This window comes from Indicator indicator, chromosome 8, assembly GCF_027791375.1.
Source record: "Indicator indicator isolate 239-I01 chromosome 8, UM_Iind_1.1, whole genome shotgun sequence".
Lineage (NCBI taxonomy): Eukaryota > Metazoa > Chordata > Aves > Piciformes > Indicatoridae > Indicator > Indicator indicator.
In genome coordinates, this window is record NC_072017.1 from 11,176,155 (window position 1) to 11,198,756 (window position 22,602).

Sequence of the window (22,602 nt, forward strand, 5' to 3'; positions counted from 1 at the left end):
TGGCTGCAGATTCAGTTGTTTTTTAAATTTAAAGTTGCATGCTCGGGTTGGCCAGGACACTAATGAATCAGTTGACAAAAAGTTTTTCATGCCTTTGTTTTTTTAAAAACTGAACTGAAGCCAGAAAGATGAAGGAAACTAACCTATACTACTAGTGGCAGTTTCTCCTCATTCCTGGATGAGGGTACTCTGTGCTAAAAGCATGCATGCTGACCAGGTTATTAAGGAAGTAGATGTCAATATATAGTCTTCAGCTTTATCCTTTATTACGTACACAGCAAAGAAGGCAGCATTAGACACACGCTCAGTGTGTTACATCCACTCCATCCACAGCACACACACATACAGCCTTAAAAAAGTGTCTGTGATAAGGAACATAATATAAAGGTTGTGATCTTTTATCTCTAAGCCCCTGAGCTTTTTCGTATAGTTGGGTGAAAAGGCAATGAACAAGTCTTTCCTTGCTCTGGAAGTGCTTTGTGCAACGATGTCCATAGAGGTCCTAAACAAGTCTTTTTGGGAGGAGCAACACAACTGTCTTGCTCCCACAGTCTCAGTCTCTTAGCGCCATTTTTGCACCAAATAGTTTCCAGTTATGTTTACTTGGCTAATATAGCTCTCGCTCTGGTGATTAAAGTCAGGACCAGTTCTGCAGATCAGAAATGAAATGCAGCCCCCTCTTTCTCTCAAGAGATGTCATCTCGGTGATACTGTGGGACTAGAGAAGTTACCAGAATTTCGCGGGGACTGAAGAGGCACAGATGGAGAACTGGGAGACAGTTTTCTGGGGCTGCATAGGTCACCATTGTGCAACTTCCACAGGAGTTCTTCATTTTCCATGGACAAGCGTTTGTTCACTTTTGATTCTTTCTCCAGTGACTCCTGCAAAACGGCTTGCTCCGTAGAAAGTTGCCTGCAAAGGTAAGATGTACATCAGAGCATATCACCCAGGTTGGAGGCTCCTGTACTGAACTTAAAGAAAGGTTTTGAATTGCATAAACCTCTGCTGAGCTTGCAACTAAATTATTTCCTTAAAAGGAGGATTTTGCTTGAAGAAGGCAGGAGAAAGTCCCATTAAGAAATATCTCTAGCAGTCAGAAAAAGCATCTGAGAAGTGAGAATTGTCCTACTTAGCTTTGAAATGGCCATGCTGGGTCTTATAGGCTCAGCTTGACGTACATAAATGCAGGTAAACTAGAAGAGTTTACTCATCCACTCCAGCAACAGTTGAAATTAAGAGAACCTCAGACCCATTTTATTAATGTTAAATATTGCTATTTACTGCAGAGTAAGACACTGCTCTAAACTGGGGACAAATCACTCAGCTGCAGTGGTTAAAAGCAGTATCAGGTCTAGCTCACAAGCCTTATAGATTGGCTCTTTCCCAAGATGATATTCCTCAGTTGCTCTTTCTTTCCTGATATACTGCTTTAGAGCACTGAAGCACATACTCAGCCTTTAGCCCCTTAACATCTGTTCCTGCTTGTTTTTATACATAGGAATGCACATTTGTAGAGATACAAGTGGGGGGAAAAGGGATGGGATCTTTCACAGAGTACTACACAATCCCCATCATGAATATTTAGACAGAATTTTCATTCTTGCCACAGGAATGCCTCCCCCTGCACCATAAGAACATCTAAAAGTCCCCAGCTATTTTTCACCTTGAAAGCTCCATGTGTTTGTCCATCCGAGCTTTTAATTCTTCATTTTCTTGCTGAACCTTCTTTAATTTATCCATTAAGACTGTGTTGGTCTCCAGCTTTGAAAAGGAAGGTCACAGTTTTAAACCCACACATGAACACATTGAGCCACTGACTCAGCTATCACAGATGTTCATATTTAAACTCACAGATGAACACATCAAGGTACTGTCCAGCTATCACAGATGTTCATAATCTAGAGTTTGCAGACCTTGTTAGAGTAAGCACAAAACCCCAGAGTGAAGTGAGATTGAGTTGCATCAGTGTTCTGTGCCTTACCCTTGCATAATAGTGGCCTTTTGCCACTTGTGCTGATTTAGATACCAACAAAGGAGGAACAGGAAAGGGATCTACTAGTTAACCAGTACATTCTGCTAACTTCTGCCAGTGATGGGCAGCAGTTTTAGAAGCTGTTGCAGACAGAGGATTGTTTAGAAATAACGTGCTAAGGTTAAAAATCAAGAGCTCCCTTGTGTGGATTGATCTCCCTGTTGCTCTCCTGATTCCACTTCTTTGCTGCAAGCTGTTATCCAAAGTCAGGGATAAACAGTGGTTAAATGGTCAGAGAGTCCAAGCGCTTCTATACTGTGGCCAACCTCTGTTCAAGAAGATGAAGCCTTACTAGTAATTTACAAGTAACTGTAGACCAGGGCAACATATGATGCTGTACAACAGTGAACACCGGGCAGGACTGTATTCCTTTGTTTCCAAACCTCCTTCTACACTTCATTAAAATTCTGCTTAAGTATTGCAACAGTGTTCGAAGGCTCCACCCAGGATAAGGACCCTGTCCTGCCACAAACACGAACATGCTAAGTAATTACAAGTTCTGCCCCCACAACTCCCTTTTTGTGAGGAATTATGCACAGATTGCACATCCACAAAACTAAACAAGTAGCTTAAAGATTAATAGCTAAAATGATTGACCTAAGCTAATCAAATTCAGATGAACACATTCATTCCATTTCATATTTGACTCCTCCTTGTTTTAATTAGGATCATTTCCATGTTAATGTTTTCTTGACAGTGCAATCTATCTTCCGTAACACTCAAGCAATGGTAGCAGGTGAAGATTTTTTTAATTTCAGGCAAGGGGAGAAGTGAGGAAAGGAAGTGTAGGAGAGACTCCCAGATAACCCTGTACTAACTTACTAATAGCTTATGCAAACCAGTACTGTCTTAAGAGCTAAAAAGGTCATTTACAGCATCAGGCGATTCCTTCCCCCCTTTTTATGTTATAGTCCAATGCAGATATAGTTGTACCTGCAATGTGAACATGTTATTGTTACCATTTCAAGTTTCCTTTTAAATAAAAACAGTAAGAAGTCCTGGCACATAAGACTGACCACCCTGACTTCACTATCAGAACATCAGACACAGTCCAGATCTGCATCTGCCAGACCCCAAGGAAAACTCACCAGCTTTTCCATCTTCATTAATTTTATATCCTGCTGATGGAGTTTCTCGTTCTTGATCTCCAGCACTGCTTTCAAACTTTCCAGCTCCTGTTCCAGGTACATAATCTGTGGATTTTTCTGAAAAAATTCCAGAGAGTTTGCTTAGTATCCTGAATTTCAGGAACAATTCCACTATTTAGAAAGAGCAAAAAAATGACTGTGGTAACAACAGTTAGTTGTTCTACATGAAATCAAATCAAACAGGTTAAAATTAAAAAAAGATCTGCTACCACTTTCTTCCCTGAATTTGTCCTTTGGTGTAGGTGAGTAGTTGTAGTTTTCCATACAAGCTGTTCAGAAAACACTTTAAGCACAAACATGCAAAAAAACCCTGTGAGTCAAAGGAAGGCACTAAAGCTGTCACAGCAAAACTTGTTTTGCAGGAGTGTCCAAAGGCTCCCTTTAAGGCTAGGAGTTCCAAGATTTATTTCTTATTACTCATAACCCATCCCAAGAGATAATTAGAGTAAACATCTGAAGAGTTTTCAGATGCTGGAGTAGTTAAAAAGGCAGCAGAAATTCAAAGCTATGAACTTGACTGTAGCTGATTTTCCCTCTTTTGAGTCTGAAGGTAGCTGCTTCATAGAAAATTTCCAAGTTTACATTCTTCTTTAAGCCCAGCAATGGAAGCAGGCATAAAAACCTGCACTGCTCTACAAGGACGACTTAGCTACAGTATAGCAAGTTAGGCCTTTCTTTTTCATTTTTCCTTTTTCTGGCATTGTTTTCCAGGGGGTGGAGGGGAGAGCAGGGAGAGGCTGGGGCAGGGTGAGAGCTTTCCTAGAGTGAAGAATTGAACACATGAAGTAAAAAATATATTTGCCAGATTTCAAGGGCAAAGTCACAGGCAAAAATAAGGAGAAATAAAGCAAATCTCAGTCCATTTCCAGGTATCTGAGTGGAAAAAAACCAAACCAAAACAAAAACCAACCAATGATTAAGTGTGTTGTGTAACTAAGTTTCTCTTAAAATCAAACCTTGTTTTAGCATATTTGGGTAAGAATATTGGTGTGCCACGTTGAGTAACAGCTTCACTACTACATCAGAAACCTAAGACTCAGAAGGCAATACCTGCAGCAGGTTTGTGCGGTGCAGACCTACAGGGAGAAAACCAGAACATTTCACAGGTAATGAGGGCCTTATCTACGCATTTCACTCTCCTGTTTTTTGGGATGGTGACATGAGTGATTCTTGTTTAATTTCTGCTTTTGAAAAGAAGTCCATGGGAGTGCGTCATGCTGCCTCAGAGGAGGTGACAGACAATTTGAACGTTATTCCTCCCTTTACATGGAATCAAGAAAGGTGATCCTGAAAAGTTTAAAGCCAGCTTACAATATGTTCAAAATGTATCTTTTTTCTTCCCTCCTCTTCCCCTATAGTCTTAAAATGTCTTTTAGAAGTTACATCTGAACCACAACATTAGCTATTCATAATAAAACAAGAGGGAGATAAAAGGACTGAAAGGCCTGCATAAGATATTAGCAAAAATGCTGGGAATAACAAGTGACACTGAGTAATACTGGAGAGTTGGAAATACAGCTGTCTTCAAATAAGTAGTGGGAATTCTGGTAGTGCAGAGTTGTGTTTAGTACAAAAGACTATAGTGGGTCCAATCAGCCTTTATCTATATAGAGAAGCTTGAAGCTCATCCTCTGCCTTACACTGTCAGGATGCAAAGTGCACTTGCCAGCTGTGTAAGGGCATGCCTGTAGAATGCAGTTCAAACTCCCAAGCGTACAACATGTTCTCTTTGGTATCATCTCTCCCAACCACAGCAACAGTGTGGTTTTAGACTGTTCTTGCAGGAGCTCTGTCCTGCCACTAGAATAACCAGTGACAGGAGGTAAAAAAAAAAACCCAACAAAAACACAGAAACACACCAACCAACATTCCAGTGAAAACTAGGACAACTTCTACTAGAAGCCTACTAGGCTTTCTTTGTGGGATAAGCAATACTAGTGGCATTCCAGTTATTTCCAGGTAACCAGAAAGATGTGCCTGCTTCTAACTCTCCTAGCACATGAGAAACCTCCTCTCAGAGCACTCAGGAGCAACCTAGACAACAGCAGCCTTGGGAAGAAAGATAGGAGAAAAAGTCTATCTGAAGGTTAAATTAGCAGTAATTATGAATCAGCTTTTGAATAAGTACATTCAAGACTCAAGCAGAAGAGGTGAGTTTGCAGTAGTTATGTAAAGCTTACATGGATCATCTTGCCATTAGAACATTTACCGACTGCCTGGCAGAAAGCTATGTTAGGGTCTTCCATTTAACTTAGGCTGTAACTTGCATCACTGACTCAACAGCTGTATGGATTTATAGTGTTAAGGTTAATACACAACATTGTAGTGCTTGGGAAAAACTTCTGGCAGGCGAGCCATTTACATAAAATATTTATCAGTATGGGAGCACCATCAGGCTCAGTTACAAATGGTGCAATAAAATAAACCCAGGTTTACGAAGTCTGCTCATCTGCATTACTCTTGAAGTTCAACACTTACAAGATTGGCTTTTTCTTTGGCTATTTGTTTTTGCTCTTCTAATTTCAACTTCTCATTCAGGGAGTCGTTTTCACATTTTAATTCATGAATTTTTTTCTGAAATTAAAAGATATTGTATAGTTAGGCCAAGAATTCAGTGCCCATCTCCAAAATACCTTTCAAGTTTTAGGCTGTTGCAATGACCCCAATGACCCTTAACAAACCTCCAGCAATTCTTGCTTCTCTTTAAAGGAATCTTCAAGCAGCTTCCTTTCAGATTCATGGGCACTCTTGAGCTCTGCAACAAACGGTTTTTGCAGATTTTCAATACAACATAGGACATAACAATATTTTGAAAAGCAGCAGCACAGAAAGCCAGCCAATACACAATATGCACAGATGCAGAGGCAGTGACCACATCTATCATCAGCTGATCCAGAGCATGAACAAAGTACCAGATTTATTGCTGCTTTGGATTTGTTGATTGCTCCCTTGCATATCTTTTCACTAGCTGACAATGGGTCACTTTTGAAAGCATTCACCTACCTGCAGCAAATGGATGATGAGCACAAGAATCACAGATGGCAAAGCTGAGATTCTTATGGCAAATAGTCAAAACTGAAATTGTGAATACCAAATACTTCTAGTAAAACATTTCCTTTCCTGCTCTGGAGATGCCACACAGGAATTTGTTCTTTGTCAGTGGATGCATCACCAGTTTTAACAATGCAGAAGTAACACTGGAAATTTGGTTATCAAGTGGAGGAAGAGGGACAACGGGAATCACCATCACTTAAATCAATTGGATGCAATATCATTTATAACTAAGCACACTCATCACCCCCTCCTTGAAAAGCAACCTTTGCCCCAGCACACTGTAAGATGTGTAAAATACTTCTCAATGTTCCCATGTCAGTCTGGCAAGCACACAGCCTCACTTGTCCTCAATGCCAGTTTTGAGGTGCTCCTTATAGAACTATTGGGGTGAAAGCAGTTACTCATTAACATGAAACTGAGGGAGACTGCAAATGTTACTGAAAGAAAAAGTCACCCCTACTCTTAAATTGCTCTAAAAGTTTAATTCAGCTACAATGGGATCATGATTATTTCTGTATATAGATTAAGATACACTCAATTCCAAAAAGGAGGAGTTCAGCCAAGTTTTTTAAAGACAGCTGACCACCAAGAACAAAGTGGACATACTGATGAAAAAAACCTTGAGTTTTCATTTGTAACTAGCAGCACTACAGAGTGTGTACTTGAATACAAAATACTTGCCTGAAAAAGAGGATTCATACTCCTTTTTCAGCTCCTCTACTTTTTCTGAGTGGCTGTTCTGAAGTTCCAGCTTCAAGTTTTCATGCGTGATGTTTAAGTTGTCCACCTGCAATACGATGACTAATTTTTCCCCCTGTTTACATATGTCAGCCCTTGTTTAAAGTATAGATCAAATGGCTTCATGCAGTATGTTGAGTACATTTTAAATGGTCATGGTAGCACTGAATGGATGGTCCCAGGAAAAGCTAAACCACATACAACACAAAACAATCGAGAATGATGCCGTCTTACAGTTTATGGCTGCCAACAGGGTGATACATGCATGTCTCACACATGGAGCTATGGCAAGGCAAGGTCACAGACCAGGGGTGTGTTTCTATAGATCTTAAAATTCAAGTTGCCTGAAATATCTAATGGAGCTGTAGAAAGTCATTGAAGTCTTGCAGGCCACAAGAAATCACCACGTTTAAACACAAGATCTGGACAACTTAGCAGAGTAGTATTTTCATACTTAGAGTGAAGGAGTTCCACATTAGGTAAGTAACTCCGTTATTAGCAAACCCCAGGATTCTCTAAAGGCTCACTCGTAGCAGAAAGCACTTGCTAGAGAACATTTCTACTTTGAATGTCACAAACCTGCTCCTGGAGCTGCGCTTTGTACTTTTCAGCTTCTTCAATGCAGATACTTTGGAGTTTCTCACATTCTGCAGTGTAGAACTGTTTAAGTCTCTCTTCCAGCTCAGCTAAATCATTGTCATGTTTCTGGTTTAACTTCTGCAAATACCCTTCATAAGCAACTTGTAATTCATTTCTGTCTCTCTCCAATTTCTCACAAGCTGCAGAAGTGGTTACTGAAGATGTGAAAAGAAAAAAAAAGTAAAAAGTAATTGGATCAACAAGTTCAATGCTAATTTTACCATTTTCATTGAAAGTATTAAAGATGATGATCACTCTGCATGGCAACGTGGTTATACAAATAGAATTTATCTATGAAATCAGCACCACCACCAAGGACACATGAAAAAATTCTTGCAAAACTATTGAGTCCAGTGTGTCTTATGCTGAGAATTAATTGAATCTAGTTAAGCCAGCAACCCATATAGAAAGCACAAGTCTGACAGTTTGTCACAACATAAAAGAATGAATCTCTCACAAGAGACATTGGAGTGCTCAAAAAAAAAAAAAAAAGATAATTGGATTTGCTACTTTACACTACTGAAATGAGGTCAAATTAGGTGTTTGTCAGAGTACTTAGATTTTTTTATATATAAACCACTCAGCTGACATTAGTCACATTCAGATATGCAGCAGAGAAGAAATTCTAAGCCTGACATGGACTGCCCGGTACAGAGTGATACAGAACTGCCAATATGCATGTGCCCAAGATACTTCAATATGCAAGACAGAATAGCTTCAGGCAGAAAGTGCAGAGCATTAAGAAAACAGAAGGAACAGCTGTACAGTTCTATTTACATCAACACAGGTCAGCTACAAAGACTGACTAGGTTTGTCTCCCCAAATTACAGCTGAATAAAAGGCAAAAGCAGAAGTTGGTAACTTGCACTTCCGAGCCTGCAGTTCAGCATTCCCAGCTCCAGCCAGAGAGGCTGAAATAGGAGTCATTTTCTTACTGTTGGTATGACTGGAGCAAGAGCCTTATGCAGTTCTAGCTACACACAAAGCCTGGAAGCGAGGTGAAACAGGACCTCAAACACAAGTGCGTGGACACTGACCTTAAGCAAAATTGCTTCTCTAGTGTTTTGGTTTAAAATAAATCAGTCAGATAAGCATCTGCTTATGAAAAAAGTCAACTAAAACATCAACTTGATCTTCAGTCAGATACAGGAGAAGCCACGCATGCGTACACACACTTGATAGCAGCTTGGCACACTGCCTAAGCAGTATAAATATAAACCCTATGTAAAAGCATGGGAAGATTCAAGGATTCTTCTACAGATAGTACAGGAAATTCTCATCACAGCTGTGTTTGAACCTTGAAACACATAAATCACAGCATATCCAAGGACCAATTCCCAAAGTCGTACTGGGCTTGGCTCTAGGGAAATCAGCCTGCCCCAGCAGTGTGCCTCAAGTTACACAAGTTCCAGATTCCATGCTCATCAAGAGCAAGAGGAACTCCATGAATTATACTTGCACTCTTTAAGGAAACTTTGAAGAAGTCTTGGCCCTGCTGCCATCACTTGGAACCTGCAGTTGAACTAGAAAGCATAAGAAAGTGAGCTGTCCTGCATGGAAATCAATGTGCATGTGTGTCTACCTGAGTTAGTTTTAAGAGCAGGCTTAGCTCTGTGCTAGGACTGTATGAGAGATCTACTGATGAGGACAGATGTAAGCCAAGCTGTTCATTTCATGACTAGCAACAATGCAACCCAAATGAAATGTATATACAACATTCTCTGCAACTCAAGTAGATTTCACAGAATCACAGAATGTTAGGGGTTGCAAGGGAACTCAAAAGATCATCTAGTCCAACCCCCCTGCCAGAGCAGGATCACCTGGAATAGGTCACAGAGGAACACATCCAGGCAGGTCCTGAATATCTCCAGAGAAGGAGACTCCACAACCACCCTGGAGAGCCTGGTTCCAGTGTTCTGTCACCCTTACAGTGAAAAGATGTTTCATCGTGTTTACATGGAAATACACTACTTCCTATACCAACACCAAGAAAGGTTTTATTTCCGTTCTATTATAATTGGTCTCTTTGGGGGGGCCAGGAACTGAACATTTGGCTTTCACATTTCTATCACATCACACTGACAAAAGTTACTGAATATGCTCTGCATTGTCATGGTTTTGGGGAAGAGTAAACATCACAGGTAGGGACCATTATTTTATAATGTAAAGAACTAGGCAGCAAGCCAAAGAGACAGTACGCAGCCAACCACACAGAACAGACCTGACCATCTACAGCAGAGGAAGGAGGGTATAGCTGAGGGACAGGCAACTCACATGCCTCATTTGAGATAACTCTAGCAAAGTGCTTCAAATGATCCACTTCCTTTAAAACCAACAGAGGAAGAAGCAAGCATCCAATTCTTTATTTGTAAGGCTGCAGCTATTCATTTGCCTCCAATTCAGCTAAAAGAATGTGCTGCCTATCATTGTCTTATCTTTAAAGCATCAGCATGCAGAACTTCAGATGATGCAAAAGCACTTCAGAAAAAAAGCAAATAGCAAACCACACCTTTGTCAAAGAAAACAGACACATCGGGTCTTGTTCAGCCAGTTCCCCGTTCAGATTTATGAGGACTAATGTTACAAAGGCAAACAACAACTTTTCAAACTTGTATTGGCAGTTGAATGTTGTGTTACCCTGAAGGTAAGATCTGGCCTCCACAAAGCTGGAGGCTGCAATGCTTGCTTGCAAATCACAAGCCTGACTTGAATCCTCGCTATCTGAACCAGAAGCAGAACCACCACACCACCAGTGAGTTCTCAGTATCATGGTGGTGCAAGGAACTACGTGCCTAGTTTCAACAAACACATGGATTGAAGAACTGTCAATCTGAAATTATGAGAAGTCCTGTAAACCAAAGTTTGTCCTCAAACTCGAGATTCAAGTGACTGCAGCAAGTATTTTGCACAGACCCTCCAGTCTGAATCACAGAATCATAGAATCAAGAAGGCTGGAAGAGACCTCAAAGATCATCGAGTCCAACCTGTCACCCTAAACCTCATGACTATCTAAACCATGGCACTTCATGTATGACTCTATGCTGCCCTGTTTTTAAAAAAGGACAAGCCCTGAAAAAGGCAACTTACTCCTTACCTTTGGTCATTCAACTCCTGACTAATCAAACGAGATGGCACCTAAAGTTTTCCTCACAGAATTGGTGCTTAATTTTGAAGAAAAATTTGTAACTAGAACCTGTATTCTCCCTGTGTCACTCACACACACACACACAAATGATCTATTTTGACTTCTCATCCACTTCAAAGACTCTTAAAGAACATGCCTCAGAGCTTTCTGCACAACTATTGTGCTTCCTCTCCCTTCCTAAAGCACTTCCCCCCACAATTCCACATCATCATTATGCCATGCATTATAGCAGACCACAGACTTTGAGCAAAAAAACAAGAGACAACTGTTCCAACAGCACTTGAGAGAAAGTCAAGCTAGAGAGATTCGAAGATGGGCTATCCATTTGTTCATCGAGTTTGTTCAGTCTCATCTGTAACACTAAATGGTTTCAAGCTTTAAGGCTTGGCAGCCAGAAGCAAGATTTACTTTTTTATTCAAACAGCAAAGCCATTAACATTTCCCCCCCCACACCTGGTTGTCCCAAACTTTCCTCCCAGTCATGCAACACTGTCTCTCCCTATATAATTACAACAGAGGACACGATCACTCTATATTCCTAGGCTTCTTAACACCTGTTCATTGTAAATGCAGAGTCTAGTTGTTCTGGGCAGAACCACCACCTCTGGCTACGGTGGGAAGTTTCCCAGCTTTGGTAACAGCATATCTTGAGAAATGCTGATTTTTGTGAAAATGACATTCACCTGTAACAGTAACAATGGCCACTTGCACCTGGAGTATTCCATTGCAAAGCTTTGTGTGCCAGAACTATAAACCGAACACCTGCAAAAAGGCACATGGCAGCTCCCTGCAACGGTGCAAACAGCAGTGGATCCAAACCACAGGAATTGTGGCACCAGCTGAAGGCCTACAAAAATCATCTTCTTTTGTACTATTCCCAAGAAAATCTATTTCATGTTTTCAGTAAAAACTGACAAAAGATAATAAATTATGCAATATCTCCTTATTACAAAATCTATTTTTTAATTATAAAACAATTAATCATCCAGTTCAGTCTGTACAGCTAAAATGCTGATACAAAAGCTTTTTTCTAGCTTACATTCCCCTAAAAGTCACCATACCACAGCTCTAACAAGATCAAACACAGTGAATTGTTATTTTTTTAATCCTAAATTAAGCTCTTTTGAAATAAGTGATCTTTATAAACTTGGCTACGTCATTGGCTGCTCTAGTTACGATTTATGAAAATCCATTAGACTGACACTTTCAATCAGAGGTCACTAGGACAGTAAGCCAGCAGCATTTTAATAGATGTGGGGGATGTGAAAAGGGAATAATTACCAGAAAACAGTGTTTAGTATGGCGTTATGTATTGTTGTATATAACCTTAGCACTTAACTTTATATTTCACACTGCAAGACCTATTGTGTATGTTTTGTTGATGAGCAAGTCTGCTGTAGACACAAAAACTCTTTTCCTTCCCCAAGTAATTTAAAAAAATAAAAATGGTTAACTAATAAAGACCAAGTTTCTCTTGGTGTCACTTCTAGGAGATTAGCAGTACAGGATAATAAACTATACTTCGTATTTTTGTTCTTGGGCAAGTGGAAATGAAGCAGGTAGACCCAAAAATGTGTTTTAAGCTACATCTAAGTGAGTATGGTAGAACACATGTGAAGCATTCAGATACCTGCCTGGAAGTTAGTTCTTATCCTCTAATGCTGCTAACACTACAGCGTCAACAAGCAACCAAGTGTACAATGCAGTTAAGCCCTGCCCCAAATACTTAATAGAAATATCTACCTACTATTAAGTATTTTTAAGGACCACCTGAATCTGCAAAATGACTTTCATTCCACCTGTCTGTAAAATATTATAGTTGCTTTTTTTTTTATTCCAACCTCCAACACATTTTAAAGGTCATTTGTTAATAAAAAAATAGCAGTAAGGTATTTGGAAGAAAACAGCATTCATCAATTGCAGTGCAGCATCTGGCTGTACAGGGTACATGTAAGCCCCTCCAGCCTGCTGAAAAAGGCTCACAAATGAAAATCTTCAAATGGCCAAGGCCAGCACGGGCTGAGCCAGCCTTGCACCTGCTGTTTTGTAGCAGGACTGAGCTGGAGCACATCCAGCAGAGTTGCAAAGAGGCTTCGAAACAATTGGCTGCACAATTAATTTAGAGGAGTAGTTTCGTACCTCTGAAGAAACATGCAGCCCTTGCAATTCCTACTTACGTAATTAAACAAGTAACCAGAAATAACCTATGCTAGTTTGCATCTTCATAAGGGAAACAGGTTGATAAATAGGACATTTGTACCTGCTCCAGGCTCCCATAACTAAGTTATTTACATTCAAACCACAAAGTCTTTGTGGCTAGAGATTTTAAGGAAACTCAAGTTGAAAACCTGAGTGTTGATGAATTTGAAGTCCTTTGGCAAAGCTCATTCCCAAGCATATTATCACTGCTAATCGCTGCACGCATTTCCAGCTATTGAGAGCAGAAAACTGTCCAGTAACCCACCTCACGTTCTGCACAGCCATGTGGTTGCTGTCAAAGGCAGGTTCTGGGATCCTAATACATATTTAAATCATTAAACAAAAAGGTATTTTGGTAGAAAGGCTCACACACAGTAACTGCCCAACAGACAGCTTGACAGGAAGCCAGTTTGATTTTGCCAGGAGAATCAAGAAGCTTGGGAGCACATACAATTATACTTCAAAGCAAGAAACAGAGGAATCCAAACTGGGCAGGGTGCAAGCTGCAGGAGATTTCACCTTACTGTCAACCATGGCAACAAGAAGGGTGCGGGATACACTGAAATGGGCACACCTGGTTCCTCCTCCTAGACTGCCTGCTCCCAAACAGCAAACTAACAGGCACTTCAAGCACAGCAGCTGGAGCTCAACATAAAATGTACACATGGCCAAAGCAAGACTCAAACTATACTTAACCACCTAAGCCAGTCTGAGCCTAGATAATACTGTGAATCAAAAATCGTGGTACTTATGTCAAAACAGCCTATGGGAACCTTAAGTTCAGCTATATCCATTTAACACTGGCAGTAGAAAGCTGATTAGCAGGTGCCTATTTAAAAAGATTAAAGCTACTGTAACAAGAATGCTTTTATCACACCTTGTCAACAAGTGAGCTCTGGCTGGCTTATTTATTTTTCTTAATTTTATTTCTGAAACATCTTTTTTAAAGCCAGATGGAATTCAAGACCTGTACAGTTTTTCATTTCTCTGATTAAATTCACTCCCTTTATGTGCTGCAGAGAGAAGTACAGACAGACCAGACATGTGACGTGGTTGAGACAAAGGAGCTGCATGAAGATAAATGCTCCAATGAAACCATGGTCTGGAAACCTTACAAAGGGAAGTGAACCTGAGGCTGCCACTCAAATGCTCCTGTGGAGCTGACCCAGTAAGATCAGCTCTGTGAGGGGAATAACTGAGGACCTTATCCACCAGCATGCCAGCCAGAATCCCTGGCTGACAGCTCTGTGCATTTAAGTATCACAGATCCATCAAGCTCAGATGCATTTGAGTGCATCTGAGTGCATTTCTAGGTATCAGCCTACTGAATGGCATATTCTTGCAATGGTAATGCCATAGACCAGCTCAGTAGACTGTTAATCAAAGTGGGAAGGTAGGAAGTTTATGGGTAGCTCATTTAAGAGTGAAGCACCCTTAGAAGGAACCAAGCTTTGGGAAAAACCAACCAACCTCATAACCAAAACACCCCAAGAAGTGGTAATGGGCAAAAGAAGCTGGCTAGCATTTGGTCTGCCCATTTAAGCTGAATTCTGCCGTTCCTGATACATAACAAACAGTACCCAGGTTGACAAAGGAAAAACAACATAGGAAAAGAAAATAAATTATGCAGGCACATGGAAGAGTAAGGACTTCTTGTTCCATCAGCAATCCTTCCAAAGTCATTTTCTTGATAAGGTAAACAAATGGGTTTGCCCAGAAAGCCATATGGATGTACATTAAAAAATAAATGTTTAGAACACAACTTCATAGGGACTGATTTTGACAAAGTCTCCAGGCTCTTTGTTGTCACTTCAGGCTAACTGGCTGCAGCTGATGGGGGACACAACCCTTCATCCTGCTGTTCCTTCCCATTTATTTGCTTGAGCACTAGTGCTCCTTCAGCTGGTTTACATCCCCAGGCAGCTCACTCTGTGGCTCAGTGCATGGCTGCCTGGGCAGCAGTGCTGGCACAAGGCAGGACAGAGGGACCAAAGACTGAGGAAATCCAGACTCTTTCAAAGCCAGCCCCTACTGAGACCTGCCTGAAACAACTGCAAAACTGCAATCCAGGTACTTCATAGAATCATAGAACGGTTTGGGTTGAAAGGGACTTTAAAGGTCATTTAGTTCCAACCCTCTTCCATAGGCAGGGATACCTTCTGCTAGATCAGATTGCTCAAGGCCCTGTCCAACCTTGATACACCCCATTCACACATCTCCAGTTTTATGCACCATCAAATAAAGCTCCTGGAAAGCTTAACCCTCTAACATAACCCTCTAAACTGGATGAGAGTAAAAATGTCAAGTAGGGAAGCTGCACCCTGTTGCTTCAGCTGGGAGGACAGGGAAACCTCTCCTTCCTCACCACACTTCCAACTCTTGCGTATTTGCTGGGGAACATCCACCTTATTAATCAGTGTTACAAAACACAAATTAAATGCACCATCTGCATGCAACAACACCTACATTCACACTCAGTGTAGGCTGAAACAATACTCAGCTTTCAAAGCATGTCAGAATAAACATTTCCAACTTTTCAGTAGTAAGTAATGTAACTGAAACTGCTCCACATGTATTACTTCTATTTTTAAATCTTTTCCTTCCCTTTTTTTAAAAAGGGTTTCACCATAACAGAACTGTGCTTTTATAAAACTCTAGCTTTACTTTCCAGCCCCACCATTTTCAAGTCAATGACTTTCTGCACACCGTAAGATGATTCTACTTTGAGTTCAAATATGTTATATGGTTACCAGTAAATGGAGTTAAATCGAGCTTCAAAGCCTGTAAAACCAACCCCTGCACATTATAGCTCAATTTTGTATTATAGCTGTCCACTAGGATGAGTTCAAAGATTTTTCTCTCATTAGCCCAACAGCATTTCCTTCTGTTAATTCTACATTCATTCACCTACGAGCCACTAAGGCAAAACGCTGATTTTGCACAGTGCGTTTTATTGACGATGGAAAAGTTTATGCATTCTTTGCCAGCAAACCTTGAGGAAACACTGTACAAGTAAACTGAGGATCAAACAGAAGTATATATACTGTCAGCCATACCCCCGCTTTCAAGGGAGTGCTTTGGTCATCAGACATGTTTTGCAAGGAGGCCCCGCTAGGCGCAGTCAGATCAGTGCCAGGAATTCAGTGAACCTGGGGTCACGCTGTCAGGGCTCCAGAGAAATGCAGCGATTAAAGCATCTGAGCAGAATTCAGTCAGGGAATTAGATGACTGCCATTACAATACCAGGACATCTGTCTTTCTACAGATCTGTTTTGCTGCATTTCTGTTCTTATGAAGAATACACAAATAAATTCTTACCTAGTTCTCCTCGAAGGTTAACTAGTTCTTGAGATAACTCTTTCTGCTGTTTCAGTGCTTCCTCCCTCTGCAGAGATAAAAACAAACACACACACACATACAAACAAAACATTTGGTTACTAGAGATCTGAGCAGGGCACTTTCCAATAATTAACTTACAGGGGTTCTGTAGGAAAACAAAGAGAGGAGGAAGAAGCCAAGATATGAATCATTTAGGATAACAGTTCTGTTGTTACAAAATACACAGATGTTCTCTGTTGTTAAGGAAGTTATACTTTAAAACAAAGAACAGCTTTTTCCAGGATAACACTGCAATTAAAATCCTACTTCGCAGCAATTAATTATATATTTTATGGTGGGTGTAGCAACATAAGCCTCCAGAACAAATCAACCAATAGCTGTGAAGGGCACAAAAGTACAGTAAACATGTGAAGGACACATGCATTAATATTTATCTTAAGCTTACTCAAACACGAAACCAAAAACTTTGCTAAACGCTTAGCCTTTCACTGAGGAAAGGCACAGCTCTGCTCAAAGTTGAATGCAACCCACTCCCCACTGCTCACAGCTCTTACTTTAAATATGATGTCTCTTATACTAAGACATCACACAAATCCATGCTCACCACAAGCAGAAGCACCCATCTCCCTGCTTTGCCTAGGAGCTGCACCTCAGCCAGGTGAAGGTGGCTGGCCAGGCTCCTCTGCCCTCAGATCTGCACCCCAGGGAGAAGCCGAGCCACAGCCACAGCACAGAGCTGCTCCACAGCTCGGCACCTCACACCCATGGCCATGGCAGAGGACTGACTTCCCACTGCCAGGGCACTTCCACCTTGCTGAGGGCCAAGCTCTCATCCAGCTCCCGGCCACCGGAAAAGCACTGCAAAACAAATACTCACTACCCTTTCTGCAGCACACTGAGAATAGAGGCACAGTTTGCTGCTAGAGCAGCCCATCTTCCAGCTCCAGCAGCCCCCCACTCGGCCCCCCGGCACTCATAGGCGACGTGCAGGTGGCAGAACCACCGGCCAGGATGGTCTGGCCATGGCCAGGCAGCAGTGCTGAGCACTGGACCTTGCTGAAAGCTGGACCTTGCCTCTGCAGGTTATCCTACTTCCGCGCCGATCGCTCCGACAGCGGCAGATACTGCAGCTTCTGCAATTGGCACAGGCAGCCAGCGAGCACTTAAAGCCACAGCCCTTCTTTTATGAAAGGCGAGCCCCAGACAGGAGACTGATCGATCTCCGCTTGCTCCAACCGCAGCCAGGGTGGCAAAGGGACCGCTGCCCTTCTCTGCAGTAATGGAGCTAATTTTTAGCTGTTTTGAGCTTGCTGTACGCTGCTTGCACACTGAATGTGTAGATGTAAAAATAAGCCACGGGAGGCCTGAGCTGAATGGGAGAGACACAGAGCAGCCTTGCTGCTGTCCCTGCCCAGGCTTGTGTTCACAGCCCATGCGCATGCAAGGAGCCTGAAACTCACTTTGCATGCTTTTCCTTCAGCTAGGGCACGCTAGGAAACTCACAAATAATAAACTGGCCCAAAAATCACTTGGACCTTTTCATTACTCACTACACAACTAACCACACACTGTCAGGGCCACACCTGCAGCCAGTTTCCCTCAGGGGAAACCTCACCGTTACAGCAGGTTCCCCATTTGTCCCCCTGGCCAGTCTCACTGCAGGTCTCCCAGTTATGAGCATCACATCCTAGAGGTGGGAATACCCACTCCTCCCTGCCTGCAGAACAAATAAAGCAGTAAAATACACCATTCTTAGGAAAATAAGAGAGGGAATGAGCAACCAGAAACCACTCATGTACTGAGGTCTGACACAAGACTAATCAAAATGAGTGATTATTATACTATGCACTCTCATCTTCTGTTATAGGAAATTATTCTTCATCTGAATAAAACCCCAACAAACCTGGTTAGATAAAAGGGCCAGCCCTTTACTGGAAATATTTGTAATTCTTACCTTGTATGGGAAAGACCCCCTTTTATTCACTGCAGTTTAAGCAGTCTTAATAGTTATTTGGACACTGACACACTGGCAGGGGTATTAAGTAGCTGTGTTGTAGCTTTACATTGAACATTTAGAAGCTTTTTACAGCGACAGTGGCTAAGATGGAAAACCATGCCTTGCCCTCCATGGTAAATTCTCAGGAGAGCAGAGCTTGGTTATTGAAAGGACTAGCCCTCCTCAGGAAGGAGAGATGAGTCATCTCACTCCTGTGAAACACCAGTTCCTGCTATGGACACAGCATCTGATGATGAAAATGTGAATGCTGCAGTGAGGTATTTGAGCTGCACCTTAGCACGCTGGGACACAAGCAGGTAGTGGATCTGCAAGTGAATATAATAGCAAAGCACTTTCATTTTCATGCTGTGAGCGCCTGATGGAATTTTTCCAAAGCACTTAAAGTAACCTTGCCCATTACTAAATTAGTGTACAAACACTCCTAAATTAGCAGATGTATTTTAGTTTTAATGTCCCTCCTCCTTTCTCTGCGTAATCTTTCTTTGTTCCAATTCTCATAAAATCATCTGTGAATCTGATTTCTTCCAGCCTGCTCTGTCAGTGAAACACCTCAAATTTTTCTCCCTCAGCATAGTGGCTGGATCACACATCAGACCCTTTGAAAACACTAATGGTTTTGGGTAGTGTTTCCAAATGGGCTGCCTTACAGTATGCACATTTGGTATTTGTTTTTAGTTACAGCAATTTGCTGAGAAAAGAGCATGAGATCAGAATATACTAAAGGGCTGACAGAGGCTGAGACTAAAAACCCAAAATAAAACATCATCCTACTGATTTTTTAAATTTGTTTTTCGTGTTTCTTGCTTTCTGCTGCTCTTCAGCTTTGTTGCCCTTTTGTTTTTTACTGGTGCTGTTTAACCTTGTACCTCAACCTCCATCTTATCCATTCCTAGTTTCAAAATCAAGAAATACAGACAGAGTTATATCATCACTGCCTGTTAAAGAATATGTTCAGAAAAAGCTAGCCAAAGAGATTGTCACCCAAAATAAGTTGGTCATATGGTTAACCAGCCCCATGAAGTAGTCAGACTGACTAGCAGCTAATTTAGCAACCTTTATCTAAGAAAACTGAACCTCCAGGTTTGGGAGTCTCTAAAGAAAACACTGAACTTTCCAAGATCTGAAATCTAAGTGTAGTAAAATACCAAAACCCACCTGAATAATCAAGTAAGGGTCATCTTCAGTATTCAAAAGACATGCATGCATGTACTTTGGGCTGGAATATCATAAAACTTCCTAGTTTATGATTTACAAGATTCTACTAAAAATATAATCAATGCCAGAAACTGAAAGAGCAGATTCAAGTGGAAGCATATAAGATTGAGCAATTTTGGCATTATTCATTTATCCAGATAAACCTGGCAACAAGGATCACCTTTACTTAGTTACCAGAGGCTCAAGGAGGGTCTTCACACTCATTTAAAGATGTTTCTGGCACAATTTATGAGTTTATGCCAAGATCATGTAGGGTGACTGGATACTTATTTTTCTTATTTCAAAAAAGCCTATTGTAGATGCACAAGAAATCCAGTTGAGGTTTAGCCAAAACATTCTCCCTACCATAAACATGGAAGCTGTAGGAGAAAGGAAAGAGAGTTTGGGGATAGAGGCTTTGCCACAGGCAACATCAGGGTGGTGCAATTCTGCTATTGTATGCTACAAAACCCTCCTCTCAGCTAAAGGAGGAGACTTTGAAAATTTCCAGTTCTGGGAAAGCTGAGGCAGTTATAAATCCTTCATGTTTTAAAACATTGACAAGTGAGTTCAGGGGGATGCATAACAAGGACACTTGGGAAGGTGAGGTATGCTCCACCAGAACTGCATGGAAAAAGAAGAGGTCCGAGACAGGGGACAGGAGAACATGACAGTTTCGAGATGACAAAAATGAACAAGTCAAGAATGGAAAAAATGACCAAATTTGTCATTGGTGTTTGTGTAACTGGAAGTTACACAGCTCAGTTACATGCTTAAGAGTATTTTTCCTGGCAAACAGCTGCTTTTGCGAGAGCCTGAGATTTAAACAGACCAGCCCAGGGTCATTCTAGATACAAATTAGAGTGAAGACATCCACATCAAACTGTTTCCATGGCTCTGCTTTAAAAGCAGGAAGCTCTACAGAAGTCTACATCCTAGAATGAACAAAGAAAGAATGAACCAAGCATGCAAGCAAACAACCTTCCTGGCTATGTATCTATACCAAATCTTCTCATGAGAAAGGCACCAGATACCTCCAAGGCTCAGGTTATGAGCAGTTCTCAAGCTGGAATGGGTGGGTATTCTTCAGGCTCCTTTGCATGCAATTTTATGGCAAACTGGCAACTATTTTCTTGAGAGAACATGGAACTAATTGGACTAACCATTTTGGTTTCCCAGCCCAGTCCTGCTACTGGTAGGGAAAGTAGGCTTGCTATGGGAGATCCATGCTCTGCCTGAACATCAAGGCTTCAAGAGCCACAGATAGCCTGTGCCTGACCAAAAAGCCCCATTCGCACTTCACAAGTCCTTCAACAGCTGCTCTATGCAAAAAGGCAAACCATGGCAGAAACCAGACTTCAAAAGTATGCCTGTCCAAATAAGCTAACACCACCCATCTGGTACCTGTTATCCACGCATCACAATTCACACTCTAAACACACTCCTAGAAACAAAGGATGTACACTTTTCGAGTTGTACTCAAGAAGGAAGAATTCACAAGAACCAATACTGAGAAGTTTATATTTGAATGCCTAAATATGAGGGTTTGTGTGTAATTTCAAGCAGCTATGTCACACCAGTATCTATGTGATAAGCTACTTATCAAAGTTGCCTAGTCTACCCTGTGCAATATATCGTCTCCTCCAGGACCTTTGTGGTATTTCAAACTTATTAGCAAGCTTCATTTAACAAAATGCTCTCGACCCCTTTTTTTTTAAACCTCATGTTAATGTTTCCAGGTCTTCCGCACAATTGTACTCACGTGAAGCCTTTTGTCTTCTACACATAAACAGGTTCAGAACAAACCTCATACACTGCTGCAACTGGGAACTGCAAAGTGCTAGAAAGCTGCAAAGGAACAGACTCAACCCACTCTGAGGTCCTGAAATATCTTAGAGAATCAGGTCATAACTTTTCCCATGACAAAAACATATTGTGCCATAATGGAACCTTTCCCTCTATCCCTCAGGCTGGGATACAATACAATCTTCTCTGACCAGAGAAGATGTAGTAAGGCCCAAGTGATGCTGGTATCAAGCACTCAACAGCATGCAGGCAGGCAGCTCTGAGTCACATACAAAGGGCAGCAACTGTACCTGTCTCAGGCAGAACTGGTAAGTGGAAACAGCTCTTAGATCAACCTTCAGCAGTACACATTGTAAGCAAGTTATTTCAAGAGTCAAAATGTACAGAAGGAGAACATTAAGTGTCAAATATAAAAAAATCCTACATTGCTCTTAAAAAGCATTTTATTAGACCAGATTTGTTCAGAGAACATAAGGCAGAATGTGTTTAAGTGCTTCCTGTCACACACAGGGTCAAATTAATTTTATTCTGGGAAAGGAAAGCCTGGTTTTTGAAAAGTCATTTGCTCAAACCACAGGCACTTACTTCTAAAAGTCAAATTCAGAGAGCAACACTGAGCATATTAAAAAATAGTAATAAATTATGGTTACTTGCAAGCAGTTCTGAGTGCTTAGACTTTACAGGAGATGGTTTGAATGGAAGCCTAGAGTAGCATTTAACTATTAAAACTGGTGAAGTCTCAGCTGCTCACACTTCGTAATTCATAATGCATCTTTCTCATCTGAGCAGATACTCTTCTTATGGACAAAGTGTTAGAAACTGGAGTCTACTACATCCTTGTGCCACACTAGTCATGAGAAGGTGAGCATCATCATTTTCTGTACTACAGAAACTGAGTCATGTCTTTGCATAAACTCCAGTCACTCACATGTCATCAGCTATGGCCTGAAGGCGATTATGAAGTGGTAACAAAAGGGCCATTCATGTCCGCTTTGCAGTATGACATTTGCTTTGATTATTTTTGTCCTTATACTACAATATTTCTACCAGCTCCTGTTCCTTCTGCACTGGCAAAACTCAATCCTCTAAATAAATCTTCTAATTAGAAGTCAACAATTTTAGAAGTTGTTTAAAATACAGAAAATCCCCACACCACACAACAAAGTCAATAAACTCCACCTGGCCCCTACCCTGCTTAAAAAAACCAAACAACCCTTAAAATGACATTTCATTTGCATCACTCAGAGGAAAAAACAAGCTAAAGAAATGAGCCAAGAAGTTCTTCACAAT

The 22,602-nt window shown here is 41.2% G+C and overlaps 1 protein-coding gene across 6 annotated transcripts in view; it reads right to left on the bottom strand.

The window, feature by feature from the left end:
* Nucleotides 1-239: 239 nt before the first annotated feature.
* MTUS1 (microtubule associated scaffold protein 1) overlaps nt 240-22,602 on the bottom strand; it is an 88,933-nt gene continuing 66,570 nt past the window's right edge. For 5 of the 6 annotated variants that reach the window (XM_054382885.1, XM_054382888.1, XM_054382886.1 and 2 more), the window contains 8 exons: nt 16,275-16,341; nt 7,553-7,767; nt 6,917-7,022; nt 5,863-5,936; nt 5,660-5,755; nt 3,122-3,238; nt 1,665-1,762; nt 240-913 (listed from right to left, as the gene is read on the bottom strand). In XM_054382885.1, coding sequence (XP_054238860.1) covers nt 697-913; nt 1,665-1,762; nt 3,122-3,238; nt 5,660-5,755; nt 5,863-5,936; nt 6,917-7,022; nt 7,553-7,767; nt 16,275-16,341 — 990 coding nt within the window. In that variant the 3' untranslated portion in view covers nt 240-696. Of the gene's footprint in view, nt 914-1,664; nt 1,763-3,121; nt 3,239-5,659; nt 5,756-5,862; nt 5,937-6,916; nt 7,023-7,552; nt 7,768-16,274; nt 16,342-17,175; nt 17,230-22,602 lie in introns of those variants that run through there. The other variant, XM_054382891.1, reaches the window with a different exon arrangement.